Raw genomic sequence first — 15661 nt, forward strand, 5'->3', positions numbered from 1 at the left:
AGGTGGAAACAGGAATATAAAATGGGTGGAGAAAGGATTTTGGGCCCATTCAGTCTGAGGATTTCTAGAGGTAAGAAGTCTCTAGTGGCTAGCTGCTCTGCTTCTCAGATCTTTCAGCTTTCACCCTAATATCTGACTCTGGGTTTTTACGATTAAGACTAAACAGATTAACACGTCACATAACATCTGTTAGTTTCCTTATTTTTCAGTTTCTATCTGGCAGACCTGTTCATTGGTGAGAGTGGGGTGTTGAAGTCTCCCACTATTAATGTGTAGGATTTGATATGTGATTTAAGCTTTAGTAATGTTTCCTTTACAAATGTGGCTGCCCTTGTATTTGGGGCATAAATGTTCAGAATTGAGACATCATCTTGATGGATTTTTCCTGTGATGAATATGAAATGTCCTTCTCCATCTCTTTTGATTAATTTTAGTTTGAAGTCTATTTTGTTAGAGATTAGGATAGCTACACCAGCTTGTGTCTTAGGTCCATTTGATTGGAAAACCTTTTCCCAACCCTTTACTCTGAGGTAATGTCTATCTTTGAAGCTGAGGTGTGTTTCTTGTATGCAGCAAAAGGATGGATCCTGTTTTCATATCCATCCTGTTAGCTTGTGTCTTTTTGTAGGTGAATTGAGTCCATTGGTATTAAGAGATATTAATGACCAGTGATTGTTCATTCCCGTTATTTTTTGGTTTTGTTGTTGGTGATAGCATGTGTGTGTTTCCCTTCTTTGGAATTTGCTGGTGTGAGATTATCTATTGGCTGTGTTTTCATGGGTGCAGCTAACATCCTTGGGTTGGAATTTTCCTTCTAGTACTTTCTGTAGGGCTAGATTTGTGGATAGGCATTGTTTAAATCTGGTTTTGTCATGGAATATCTTGTTTTCTTGGTCTATGGTGATTAAAAGTTTTGCTGGGTATAGTAGTCTGGGCTGGCATGCTGTGGGATGTTCTGTATGTCAAATGTGTTGCTAATTAGTCAATAAATAAAACACAGATTGGCCATTGGCTAGGCAGGAAGTGTAGGCGGGAGAATAAAGCTGGGAAGTGGAAGCCTGAGTCAGAGAGACACTGCCAGCCGCCACCATGACAAGCCGCATGTGAAGATCCCAGTAAGCCACGAGCCATGTGGCAAGGTATAGATTTATGGAAATGGATTAAATTAAGCTGTAAGAACAGTTAGCAAGAAGCCTGCCATGGCCATACAGTTTGTAACCAATATAAGTCTCTGTGCTTACTTGGTTGGGTCTGAGTGGCTGTGGGACTGGCAGGTGAGAGAGATTTGTCCTGACTGTGGGCCAGGCAGGAAATCTCTAGCTACACTGGCATACTTGGTCTCTTAGTGTCTGTAAAACATCTGTCCATGACCTTATGGCTTTCAGAGTCTCCATTGAAGAGTTGGGTGTAATTCTGATAGGTTTGCCTTTATATATTACTTGGCCTTTTTCCTTTGCAGCTCTTAATATTTTTTCTTTATTCTGTATGTTAAGTGTTTTGATTATTATGTGGCTAGGGAATTTTTTTTGGTCCAGTCTGTTTGGTGCTCTGTAAGCTTCTTGTATAGGCATGTCCTTCTTTAGGTTGGGAAAGTTTTCTTCTATGATTTTGTGGAATATATTTGCTGTGCCTTTGAGCTGGAATTTTTTCTCCTTCTATCCCTATTATTTTTAGATTTGGTCTTTTCATGGTGTCCCAGATTTCCTGGATGTTTTGTGTTAAGAATTTGTTGTATTTAACATTTTTTGACTGATGAATCTATTTCCTCTAATGTGTCTTCAATGCCTGAGAGTCTTTCTTCCATCTCTTGTATTCTGTTAGTTTTGCTTGCATCTATAGTTCCTGTTCATTTACCCAGATTTTCCGTTTCCAGAATTCCCTTGGTTTGTGTTTCCTTTATTGCCTCTATTTCAATTTTCAAGTGTTGAACTGTTTTCTTCACCTGTTTGATTGTTTTTTTCTTGACTTTCTTTAAGGATTTATTGATCTCTTCTAATTTTTTGTTTGTCTTTCCTTGATTTCTTTAAGGGAATTTTTTATTTCATCTTTAAGGGTCTCTATCATCTTCATAAAGTTACTTTTAAGGTCATTTTCTTCTGTTTCATCTGCATTGGGATGTTCAGGTCTTGCTGTTACAGAATCGCTAGGTACTGGTGGTGCCACATTGCTCTTTATGTTGTTGAATGTATTCTTACACTGCCATTTACCCAACTGGGTTTGGGATAATGATAGGAACAGGTGTTGATTCTTGTGATGTCTTTGTTGGATGGGTCTTTTGTTCCTTTATTGTCCGTTTCATTTATTCTCTTTCACCCTGAATGACCAAGGATTCTGGTGATTGTCTGGTTTTCAGGTTGAGTATGGTTGTCTCAGCTGAGGTTTGTAGGGGTTTGGGTGCTTAGATCCAGCATATCATCTAGTTCTTCTTGCTAGTGTGGGCTTTACTTATGCCTATGGGGTCTGTTCTTCCAACTGGTTTGGGTTGCGCCTGTGCCTGTGGAGTCTGTTCTTCCAACTGATGTAGGTTTTGCCTGTGCTTGTTCTTCCAGCTGTTGTGGGTGGCACTTGTATCTATAGGATCTGCTGAGGTTGCTGGAGAGGGCTGTCCATGGGGTGGGGGCTGCTCTTCTTCCAGCTGGTGCCAGTGGTGCTTGTGCCTTTAGGGGCTGCTAATTTTGTGGGGGATGGTTGGCCAGGGGGAGGATGATGGGTTCTGTGGGCTTGAATAGCAGAGTGGGTCTTGTAGTTTACAGGGTCCAATGGGTGGAGGTGGTGGTGGAACAGCCAATAAAAGTAATACACTTTTTTTGTTACCTAAAGTAATTATTGCTCAATGTTGATGTCACCTACTTTTCTTTTTGACATAATTATGCTTTTCCAGTTATATGTAACATTACAAAATCACACACTGTGCACACACTGCACAAACTGTACAACACACTGCATACACAAAGCACACACTGTGCACACACACACACACACACTGCATGCATAAACACAGCACAAACCTATCTATAATCTTCTATTTATTTCCTCCTTAAATATCTCCAGGAGATATATTCATATATACAGCTTTAAAAATTGAATCCTTTAATTTATATTTGAGAATTTTGTATATGATATATATATATATATCGCTTTTTAAATGGTACTGTCACCAGGAGTACCATTTAACAAAAACCTAAAATCGAAATGAAAAAAATATGGGCTTTAAATAGTCTCACAGATATAAATAAAGTTCATCTCAGAAAAGGAAAGTGAACCTTAGGACCATTGGGCTTAGCTTTAACAGTCTGGGAAAGGTAGGTCCTGTGCTGTAGACAAGAAGTTTTGGTAACTTAATCCTGAACCTTGCTATCTGTCATAGTATTCCTTTTCTTTTGAGACTGGACAGAGACAAGCATAATGACACACACCTTTAATTCCAGCATCGGGAGGCAGAGGCAGGTGGATCTCTGTGAGTTTGAGGCCAGCCTGGTCTACAGAGAGTTCCAGGACAGCCAGGGTTACACAGAGAAACCCTGGCTCAAAAAAAAAATAATTAAAAACAAAAAAGAGAGAGAGAGAGAGACTGAATAATTACTCCTGAGAAGGCATCAAACTTAAATATTTCTATAATCTGGAACAAACTATGGGAATAATGGTTTGAGTTAGATTAATGTTTTCTGTAAATTTAAATGTAACATAGAAGAATAATATCAATTCTGTGGTACTTGTGTGTACTATTTCCTGTTATTTATGGCATCTGAGATGTAAAGAATGCCTTTACCAGCACTCATGAGTTGGAGGCAGATATTCTTTGTCAACCTGATCTATATAGCAAGACTCTTCCCCAAAAGCAATATTTGTAATTAGTCTGAATTGTTTCAGTGATTTTTCTTAATAAAGTCATTAATAAACATCTACAAGTTTATGAAAAATATTTTTCCAAAGTTGTATTTATTTAAATGTGTTTATTAAGTAGAGCATTGAAAATCAAGTGACAATGAGCATTCCTTCACACACAAAGTCCTTTAGTTATCAAGGTGCCTTTCAATAAACTGCAGAAGATGAAGAAGAATGACTCACGGTGAAACCCTAATTCCCTAATCCTTCAAACCCTGTCATGGCACTGTGTGCACAAACTGCTGTTCGCTCTGTTTCAAAGATGTGGCTGCATTTTGCTGTTGTTTCTGTGTGTCCTGAGCTTGAGAGGCCATCTGAAGGAGATACTAGCCTGGTTCTTTTTCTGAGAGCCTGGTGTCTGGCTGAGGTAGTGTTTCTTGTGTCTACACCTGCAAATCCTTAAGATCCAAAGTGGCCCTTCATCCCCTGAGCTCCTCGCCTTGCTGAAGATATCCTAGGTGATAATACTCTCTACTCTAGCAAGTCAAACTTGTAATTTTAATGCTGAGACATTTCTTTACCTGCCATTGTGCAACTACTGTGTAGCAAGGACTCAGATAACACTTTCAATTCATTTTCCTCAGCTCTGAAAAGAAGAGCTGATCAATACAATTTTGATTAGGAGCTTTGCAGTATTTCAAAATTTGGCATTATATAAGACCTTTGTGATTTTTTAAATATTATATTAGTTCAAAATTACAAAATTTAAAGTCACATGAACTTTGTTGGCACTGTATTTTGTGCACAGAAGTGAGCATATACCACACCCTCACATACACATGCAAAAAAAAAAAAACAGACAGAAACATTCTTGGTCTTTAACAGTAGGCATATGCACGGAGTAAATATGTTACTGTCATGTTTATTCTTCAAAGAACATATAGAGGCCAGTCAGTTCAAACTGTCTTTAGCTGTCCCTATATTTATTATGAATAGTTGTATGGAATAAGTTTTGTTTCGCTTTAAGCAGATTCCATGGTTTATACTTTTATTTTTGTGGTTTTCTTAGTCCTTCTTGTTTAGAAGAGAGAATATCATTTTATAGCACTGACAGGCAAAACCCAGTCCTGCTAGTGACCAACAGACTACAATTGCTTTTTCTTTTCTTTTTGAGCCAAGGTATCATGTAGCTCAGGCTGGCTTTAAACCTTCTGTGTAGCTGGGAATGATGTTGAACTTGTGTTGGGATTGCAGGCATGCATACCAGGAGAATTAGGGGTTTTCAGGCATGTATCATTGGGATTCAAACCCAGGACATTATGCATGATGGGCTAGCAGTCTACCAACTGAATCATATCCTCAATTCTGCAATTAAATGCTCATAAATATAGCCAACAATAACAATGTCATAACTGCTTATCTTTAAGTGTTTTAGTCTAAAGTAAGTGGGATGTAATGAGATCATTCAAAATGTGACTCTACTCAGGGAACATTGCATAAGAGGGGGAGGAAGGGATTGTAAGAGCCAGAGGTGGAGAAAGAGCAGGGTGAAACTGTCTCCTGAACAAGGCAGGTCCGCTGCACTCATGAACTCACAGCAGCTGTGCTGCCTGCATAAGACTTGAGCAAGATCAAGTCAGTCAGCTTTATATCATTGAGGAGAAGTTAGTTTTCTTTAGAGATGTGAACCCCGGTATGTTGTGGAATATTAGTTTAAGATGTGTTAATTCATTTATGCTGTGGAACATTTGGTTAGTGGTACAAAGATGTGTTGCATTCTTTTATGTTGCATTTGTTTAACTCTGTGAAGCTGTGTTACTTTGCCTATCTAAAACACCTGGTTGGTCTAATAAAAAGCTGCATGGCCAATAGCTAGGCAGGAGAAAGGATAGGTGGGGCTGGCAGGCAGACAGAATAAATAGGAGGAGAAATCTAGTGAAAAGAGGAGTGAGAAAAGGAGAAGGAGAGGAGAACACCAGCGGCCAGCCACCCAGCCACACAACCAGCCACAGAGTAAGAAGGAAAGAAAGATATACACAATATAAAAAGGTAAAAAGCCCAGAGGCAAAATGTAGTTAAAGAGAAACAGATAATTTAAGTTAAGAAAAACTGACTAGAAACAAGTCAAGCTAAGGCCGGTCATTCATAAGTAAGAACAAGGGTCTGTGTATTTATTTACGACCAGGGTGGTGGGCCCTTGTAGATGTAACCAACCTTCTTATTAAATAAGAAACACAGAACCAATGCAAAGAAGAAAGCCAAGAGGTCAGAGCTAAGAGCTAAAACCTTACCCTTCCTCCTGCGGTGGTCCTACCTCTCTGAACCAGAGCTACCCCTGTGTTAAAGTCTTTATATAGAGTTCCTGTTCTGCCTTCTCATTGGTTGTAAACCCAACCACATGACCGCCTCATCACGGCCTGTCTGTATAGACCTCCAGGTTTTCTATGATTGGTATTGAGATTAAAGGCATGTGTATCCAATACTGGCTGTATCCCTGAACGCACAGAGATCTACCTAGCTCTGCCTACCAAGTGCTGGGATTACAAGCATACGCCACCACTGCCCTGCTTTCCTATGGCTTGCTAATAGCTCTGACCCCTGGGCAACTTTATTTATTAACATACAAATAACATTTTAATACAAATAAAATATCACCATAGGCCCTCAAAGAGTAAAAAAAAAAAAATCTACACCGATAGGTTGGCCGTGTTCCAGTGGTTGGTCCCACAGCCATGTGTATGTGAACAGTGCAAACTGGATTCAATAGTGTATAAAGCTGGGGGCGGGGCATGGAGTTATAGGGGTGAGTCTGGGAGAAATTAGTGGAAGGAATAGAAGGTGACTGTGATCAAGATGCATTGGATGCATGTATGGAGTTTTCAAAGAATTTATAAAAGTATATGAAAAAGATGACTTCAATAAAAATAGGTGATTGACATATATAATACAATTTCTAAATATGTGAGAGGTGTGAATTCCTCCCCTCTTCTCCCCAGAGGCAACTGTTGTCCCAGCCCCTTATCAGTCTTGCAGAGGCAGCCTCTCTTCTTTTCTTTTTTGACAGGGTCTCACTATGTAGTTCTGACTGTCTGGAACTCACTACATAGACCAGGCTGGCCTTGAACTCACAGAGAACTGCCTGCCTCAACCTCCCCAGTGCTAGGATTAAAGGTGTGCACAGCCATGTCCAGCTTTGTCCTATTTATTTCTGATGTGCAGTTCATTTATTTATTTATTTTAGGTGACTCCAGAGTTGATGATAAAAGCATGTACATTTTACACTGGACGTTTGGTAAAGAACCATTTTGGGTAAGAATGTGTTTTCCCATATCATTTCTTTGTCTTTGCTTTTTTTATCCCTGCTATTATCCACACAGAAAAAAGCTCACTCTTTGCCATCTGTGCTTCTTCTCTTATAGTTGATGAGTTTATATTTAGTTAAAATACCTCCTTTTTGAAATACAGCTTGTCTAAAATCCTTGGAATTGGGTGTGCTTGGGAACTTAAATTCCTTTTTTAAATCACCATTAAGGCGATTCTCTGGGTAAATTGAAGTTATAATAATGATGTTATCTCAAGATGTGCTTATTTTATTAAAAAAGAAATATGACTGCCATACAGCACCTTAACTGCCAGGAATTCTTTAGGACACCAATTTACAGGTTTTGTGTGTGTGTGTGTGTGTGTGTGTGTGTGTGCTGTGATTTTGAGGGGTTAAAAGGCGTCTCATTTCTTATTCCTCTTAATTTATTTACTACTATATTATCCTAGCTTCAAAGTAATATTTTGAAAATAATATTTTTCTGTATCTTTTGCCTGCAGTGGTTGGAGAGAACTTGCAATACCTCGTGCAAATCAGGAGGCTATCTTGGCTGAAAAAATGGAGAGAGCAATAACACATGACAATTTTAGATGTCAAAGAGTATTTTTTTATCACTGGCTGTTTTATGTGATAACCTGTAGAGAAAGGCTTATAGGTAAATAAGTGCTAAAACTAAGTGCACTCCGTAGCACTTAGTTCTGGTGTTCAATTATGCAATGAATCAACAGACTGATAGTTAAACCTAGAGCACATGTAACTTGTGTGTGTAGAGAATTGTCATTAAATGAACCAATTAAAAGTACTTACTGTAAGGCTAGGTATAGTGGCACATGCCTAACAGCACTTAGAACACTGTGACAAAAGCAGGGACTTCCAGGCCAGCCTAGGCTACAGAGGGAGAACTTGTCATAACAAAACAGTAACAAAATTTAATCATTTTTGTTAGATTCATTTTTAAATATTTGATTGCAATGTAAAGTACTCACAGTTAACATCAAATCATATGTACATACATTTATATATACACATATACATATACTTGTATGTATGTATATATAAATAAGGAGCTACCGTTAGCTTTTTTGTGTGGTACTGAACCTAGGGCCTTGTACATACCAAGCAAGCACTCCTCCATGGAGCTGTATCCACAGATCCCTTTTTCCTTTTCAATTTGAGACAAAGTCTTGCTAAGTTGCCTAGGTGGTCCTTGAACTTGCAATCTCCTACCTCCCTGGTAGCTGAGATCACAGGCCTGGACTACTAGGTCTAGCTACTTCAAGCTCTTAGGCATAATACAGAGCTAGTTAGTTCTTGTTAGAGACCAGTTGACTACAGTCTGCATTCCTTATCCATATTTCCTTTAATGTCCATGTGGATAAGCTTAAAGAAAAACCATTTTCTTGGAATGTGATGCATGGACAACACATAAGTGATCTTAGTAGGGTCAGAGGACCCCAGCCTTTTGGTTACAGTTCTGGATACTAACTTATACCTGTGGCTGTGACAAACTAGAAAAATCAGTGATCTCACTCTTGCTCTTGTGACAAGGTCTTACTATGTAGCCTAGGATGGTCTTGAATTCAAGACAATCCTCCTGCTTCAGCCCTGGTATTCCGAGATTGTAAGTTAACACACCCAGCTGAAAATCATTTCCTTTTGAGCACTGTTGTCTGTCCCTGCCTCAAAGTGGACTGTGAAGGTTTTAACATAAACATAATGAAGGGTTAGGGACTGGTTAACTGGCTAGCATGTCACAAGATTGTCATAGTAGGGAGTGATGCTCTTCAAAATCCTGAATGAACTGCAAGCTCTTGAGAGAGTCAGGATGCCTTGTACCAGTTTCTTGTCTTTTCTGCCCCTCTAGGTTCTCCTTGGCTCTCAGCACCTTCCTCCCATCTTTTGTGGCTTCTTGCTCTGTTACCTGGTGACTTTTCTTTTTCCCAAGCCTTTTCCTACGTCTGCCCTTCCCTTCTCTTTAACCCCATCTCTTCTCTGCTTTGCCTTTCTTTACACATCTCCCATGCACACTCAGGTGGAACTACATGGTGCCAATGGTCCTCTTTCCTTTGTCCCCCTTTCTGCTCTCCATTTCCTTAATTCCAGCCACCTCTTTTCTGTGGTTCACATCCTCCTGGCTCTGTGTCATCTTATGCCTCCCTAACTCACAACACAAAATAGTCACATATTTATAAAGCAGATATTATGCTGTCAAGATTTATATTTCTGTTTGTAATTTAAATCAAGTCACCAAAGTTACATCATCTTTTGGGGCTGGAGAGATGGCTCAGCCAGTTAAGAGCACTGGCTGCTTTTCCAGAGGATGGGAGCTCAATTCCTAGCACCCATATGGCAGCTCAAAACTGTCCATAACTCCATGGCCAAGGGATTTGATTTTGTTTTTTGACTTCATGGGTACCAGACATGCACCTGGTCCACAGATATACATGCAGGCAAAACACACATACATTTAATATCCATGAAATAGAAGCCCCAAAGTTACATAATCTCTCAAAAAGACCCAAGTTACATTTGTATGGTCACAGTTCGTGGACACTGTTCCTCTTTTTCTACCCTCAAGTCAAGATATGTTCTATACAACTCTTGATTATGAAAAACTTAAAGTTTTGATTATTGTAAAAAATTCTAAACCTAACCTGTGATTATCAAAGTAGTACCATTAGAATGAACTAATAGCTATATAGATTTCCAATATTTAAGTGTTTTATTACATTCTTATATCATGCAATGTCTTAAATGTCTAATAAATATTCTAATCTAGTTTAGAAGATATATAATATAGTAATATCAATTGATATAAAAATGAGGTTTTGAAAAATATGCTAATTCCTCCCAGAATATACTTGTTACAATTTAAGCGATACAAACTGAAATCAACCTTAGCATTTACATGTATAGAAACATAATTTTGATAGATAATAAGTCAAGTAAGAAGTATTTAACTGAAAATGAATAGAAGAAATTACTGTCTTACAGAAACCATCCATTTGTGTTTCAGACTGAAAGCATTGACCTTTGTAAGCTAATTTGTCCTTGGAAAGACATTTTATTAGGTGGACAGACCTGGCTTTGCCATTCTGTCGGGAGCTGAACTTAGTCTTGGCGCTGAGCTCTGCTGATAACTGAGATGGCTTCAGTGCAAGGAAGAAGCAGAGCCTGGGGAGTTAATGAGAACACAGCAGATGTGGCATCGTGAATGCACATCCAGTTCTCAGTTGGTAACAACCGCCCAGTAGGGGAACTGGTCATTAGCTAACCTAGCTGAGTTCTGCCTTCTCAAAGAGCTTAGATTTTAGGACAAAACTGTGATGTTCAGTGAGACTCCAGGTAGATGCTCAATGATGTTCAGTGAGGTTGACAGGCAGAACCAAAGAACAGAGACTTTAGACTTTCACCTGAGGTGCTGGAAACTGCTTGCTGCCATGTTTTGTTCTGTTTGCACAGCATTCAAATGAAAAAACAACATTGCCAAAGTTTAAATATCAGAAGTATTCACATACAATTCAGATACCAATTTTCAGTTGAAAGTGAAAACCCAAACCAAAGATAAAGAGAAAACACTGAACCTTAACTTCTGAGAGAAAACAGGGGATCCTGCAGCCAGGTGGTACAGCCAGTGCAGCCAGCATAGCCAGGTGCAGCCAGGTGCAGCCAGTGCAGCCAGTGCAGCCAGTGTGCAGCCAGTGCAGCCACCATAGCCAGGTGCAGCCAGTGCAGCCAACACAGCCAGGTGCAGCCAGGTGCAGCCAGTGCAGCCAGTGCAGCCAGCGCAGCCAGTGTGCAGCCAGTGCAGCCAGCACAGCCAGGTGCAGCCAGTGCAGCCAGCATAGCCAGGTGCAGCCAGGTGCAGCCAGTGTGCAGCCAGTGCAGCCAGCACAGCCAGGTGCAGCCAGTGCAGCCAACACAGCCAGGTGCAGCCAGTGCAGCCAGTGCAGCCAGCGCAGCCAGTGTGCAGCCAGTGCAGCCAGCACAGCCAGGTGCAGCCAGCACAGCCAGGTGCAGCCAGCACAGCCAGGTGCAGCCAGTGCAGCCAGGTGCAGCCAGTGCAGCCAGTGCAGCCAGGTGCAGCCAGCACAGCCAGGTGCAGCCAGTGCAGCCAGCACAGCCAGGTGCAGCCAGTGCAGCCAGCACAGCCAGGTGCAGCCAGCACAGCCAGGTGCAGCCAGTGTGCAGCCAGGTGCAGCCAGTGCAGCCAGCACAGCCAGGTGCAGCCAGCACAGCCAGGTGCAGCCAGTGCAGCCAGGTGCAGCCAGTGCAGCCAGCACAGCCAGGTGCAGCCAGCACAGCCAGGTGCAGCCAGTGCAGCCAGGTGCAGCCAGTGTGCAGCCAGGTGCAGCCAGTGCAGCCATGTGCAGCCATGTGCAGTTGAGGAGCCTTCCTGCTTCCCAGCCTGTTTGCTTTTCCTGGTTCCTGTGTTTGAGTTATGGACCTCTGATTAACATGTATCAGGCAATCTACTTAATTCTAGAACACATAATTCAAAGACATTGGCTCTCAATACTATGTGGTGATTATGATTCTTATGAAATGCTTGGAAGTTCGAGTTTTGTAAAAGGTAAATTTGTTTTTTAGAAAAGATATATATATATATATATGTATATATTTCTATTATATCTAATCTCTAAGTGCAAAGGGGATATTCACAGGTTTAAAAAAGTCTCTAGAGCATTATCTAATGCTATCAATGGTAATTAATTTTAGTGTGATTAAAATGAAGCAGAAACTGTCAGATATATTAGTTTATAGTATTTTTAGAAGCAGCTTTCACTACATGCAATAACCTAGTACATTTCCTGCAGTTTCACTGTTACGGTTGCGACAGATGTTCTGTGTCCAAAGGCAAAAAATTATCCTAGCAAAATGGAAGGAGAAAGCCAAACACAAGAGTAAGACGAGAGAAGATGACTTGGTATGATATTAGACACTATTTGTTTAGAAGAAGGAAATATTTTAATATTTTGCTTAAATATATTGATGAAGACACTAAAAGTTCTGTTTAATCAATTGAGATGTTAGATGTCTAAACTACAAGAGTTTCTGATATGGATAAAATAAAGAATGATAAGGACTCAGTAATTTGTTCCTTTTCTTTTTTTTTTAACTTTTTTTTCGAGACATGGTTTCTCTGTGTAGTTTTGGTGCTGGTCCTGGATCTTGCTATGTAGACCAGGCTGGCCTTGAACTCACAGAGATCCACCTGGCTCTGTCTCCCTAGTGCTGGGATTAAAGGCATGAGCCACTACCGCCTGGCCTGTTCCTTTTCTAAATGAGATTAAGTTGCATTTCTTTTCTAATATTTAATGTCACAGTTTCAATAGTAAATGTTTTCTTTAAATTACTAACGTTTTAAATTACTGATTAAATTAGTAATTACTAATTACTAATATTGAAGGATTATTTGTAACTAGGACATCCACCCATAATTTAAGCAATTAAAATGGAGGGCCTGAGGAACCACCTGCAAACTTAAAATTACCTTCTTTTGCTTACATTATTTCACTATTTACTTCCTCAATTGTTTTAGAATGTTAGAGTACTTGAATCAGATACAGAGCTATGCTTGAGATTTTTATAGTTACATTATTTAGTAAGCAATACTTTGTGAGTAGTTTTTATTTATTTATTTTTTTATTATTTTTTTTCACCCTCCCACCCCCCGAGTAGTTTTTAAAATACAAAGTTGAGATAAGTAGGAAAGAGAGAAAGAAGTTGAAATTAAGCCCTTGCCCTCCAAGGGCAGGGTCAACAATCCCACTCACTCGCAGTTTGTTAAGCTGTTGGAGGTCGGTCCCACATGTGCAGGCAGAGTGTGTGAAGCTTGGTAAACACTAGAGTCTGCTGTGCACAAAGCATAGTTCTTTCTTTCTAGATGTGTACAACTTACAGACGTTGAATTGGCTTTTTTGCATGCTGTCCTCTATTCTTTTCCCTATTGTGGAAACCATTTCATAATTGCAAGTTAGATAGCTTTGCTTGGGCACCACTGGGCACCTCTGCTCACGCCATGCTTGCAACCACTTTGTACACTAAGCTGGTGTTATGATCACTGCCCTTCGCTGATGACTGATGGTCTAACAGTGAGATAGTCAACTCCAACCAACCTGAGAAAAGTTGGCGTCCTGATGAGCCTGATGTTCGGCATACCCTGATTGGTATATAGAGTGTGGATTAGCAATATTCTACTATCCTTTATAAATTGTAGCTAGATGAGTGCTTAGGAATTCATTCCCCACTAGTAGTACAATTTCTTGGCCAACAGTCATTCTGCAATCAGAGTGAAGATAACAGGTATGTGCTGGTAACCAAGGCAGGTGATACCTGTGCATGCTGGCTTTCCAATATGTACCCTTCCTGAGGTTGTATGGTAAATACCTCATACTATAATTGTGTGTACAAAATCCTCATTGGTCCGTGGAAGTACTTTCTCAATATAATTTTCAGGAAATGTGTCACATTAAAGTGGGACTTGCTGTGGTGATAAATTAGACAGGTTTCTGAAACTTTTCCTTGACTCCTCTCTTTTAGTCATCTCCTTGCTAACACTTTTCTTCCGTGTCCTTAAACACTAGTGGATTCCATTGCTCGAAACTCCACTTTGTGGCCCACAATTCTCTTATCTCTAAAAGAGGAGATGACACTAGGTCTTTCAGGGGGTGGCCTGTGCCAATATTTATGACAGCTAATGGAAAAGGTCTGTAAAAGCTGAGGTGGCCCAGAGATGTTGTGTTCCCTTGGAAAATCATCATTTAGGTCATAATGATAGTCAACAATGTGTAGCTGGTACTGTATTAGGCCAAGTATGTGCTGCTTGTGGATCATTGCATTTGACCCTTAGGACAATTCCATGGAATTTATAAGTTATTTTCATTGCAGATTTTAAAACACGAACTTCAGCTGAGAAAATGGAAGTTGAAATCCAAAGCAACTGAGGAAAAACTCCTTAGCCCTGAGCGAAGTTCCTCTGACACTGCTGTCCCAGCTGTGCCTGTGGAATTTGACATCTCAGCACTACCAGAACGAGCAATAATGCAGGTGTGTAGGACTCTGTTAAATATGGTAAGGTCTTGCAATTTGTGTATAGCTTGGAGTTAGGGTAAGTACGTTTTGCCTGTAATTTCCTACTTTATGAATTACCTGCTCATGTCCTCTCTTTCTATTGTAATTCACACTTGTTTGTTATAGCTCTTTATATATTTTGGCAACATTAACCCTTTATCTAGAATATATTTGAGTATTTCCCTCCACCACACTTAACATTATCTCTTTTGCCTCTAGGGTATTTTGATGTCAAGAAATTTAAAGCTTTAGGTAATAAAATCTATCACTCTCACCCTAGTAATTTCTCTTTATGCCACATTAGTATACCACTCTCAGTGGTTTGTCTGAGTGATACCATACTGTTGACACATACATAGCTTTTTTTTTTTTCTGTGACTTTTTTCTGTCTTTGCTAATACTTCCTTTTTTATCAGGGCTTATGTTACACATTTTAAGACATTCAAATAATTTCATGCTCCTTTGCATATACTGTAAGAACCTAGGACAGTATGCTTTTGTTTTCCCTTTTATGGTTTTAGTTACTGTTGAAGTAGGTCTGGTTCTATGTATTCATAGCTCTACAATTTTAAAATTATGTTTGCTTTAAACATTATCACTCTCCAGCACATTTCATTTGTGATAATCTAGGACTTACAGAAAAGTTTCAGGTACAGACAAAGAATTGTTTTTCCTGAAGAACTGTAGCCAGGGCATTCTCTTACAGTTAGCCATCAAGATCGTCAGACTCTTGGTTTTCCAATAACGTTCTAGCCTAAGAGACCAGTCCAGATTGCATGTTGTAGTTGGTCTATGTCTCCTTGATTTCCTTTAGTCCAGAACATTTCCACAGTCTTTAATTTTGGGTCCCTTGAAAGGAAAATTAGGAATGTTTTATTATAGAGCATCTCTCAAATTTGGCTTGTTTTACATTTCCTCATGAGTTAATGCATGCTATGTTTTTTCATTAGAATACACAGACATGACTGTCTTGTGTTATTTTCTTTACATCCTCTCTGTAGCAAAGGGTTTAGTTTAGGTGACTGTGCTCTCCTTGGCCTCCAATTGCCCTGGACTCCACAATAGATCCCTCCATCAATTTGCTGTATATTGCTCTTATTATGTTTAGATATGTCCCTTGTATCCCTTGTCTCTCCAAGACCTTTATTATGAAGGAGTGTCAGATTTTTGTCAAAGGCTTTTTCAGTATCTAATGAGATGGTCATGTGTGTTTTTTTTTTCTTTCAGTTTGTTTGTATGGTGGATTACATTGACAGATTTTTGTATGTTGAACCATCCCTGCATCCCTGGGATGAAGCCCGCTTGATCATGGTGGATGATCTTTTGATGTGTTCTTGGATTCGGTGAGCCAGTATTTTGCATCAATGTTCATAAGGGAGATTGGTCTGTAATTCTCTCTTTTTTTTGTTAAGTCTTTGTGCATCAGTGACTGTGGCTTCA

General features: G+C 39.7%; 1 protein-coding gene across 6 annotated transcripts in view; it reads left to right on the top strand.

The window, feature by feature from the left end:
- Fbxl13 (F-box and leucine rich repeat protein 13) overlaps positions 1 to 15661 on the top strand; it is a 207044-nt gene that overhangs the window by 42131 nt on the left and 149252 nt on the right. For all 6 annotated transcript variants that reach the window (XM_059257223.1, XM_059257220.1, XM_059257217.1 and 3 more), the window contains 4 exons: positions 7067 to 7134; positions 7648 to 7802; positions 11965 to 12074; positions 14039 to 14197. In XM_059257223.1, coding sequence (XP_059113206.1) covers positions 7067 to 7134; positions 7648 to 7802; positions 11965 to 12074; positions 14039 to 14197 — 492 coding nt within the window. The remainder of the gene's footprint in view (positions 1 to 7066; positions 7135 to 7647; positions 7803 to 11964; positions 12075 to 14038; positions 14198 to 15661) is intronic.

Source organism: Peromyscus eremicus, chromosome 3 (assembly GCF_949786415.1).
Source record: "Peromyscus eremicus chromosome 3, PerEre_H2_v1, whole genome shotgun sequence".
NCBI classification, from domain to species: Eukaryota; Metazoa; Chordata; class Mammalia; order Rodentia; family Cricetidae; genus Peromyscus; species Peromyscus eremicus.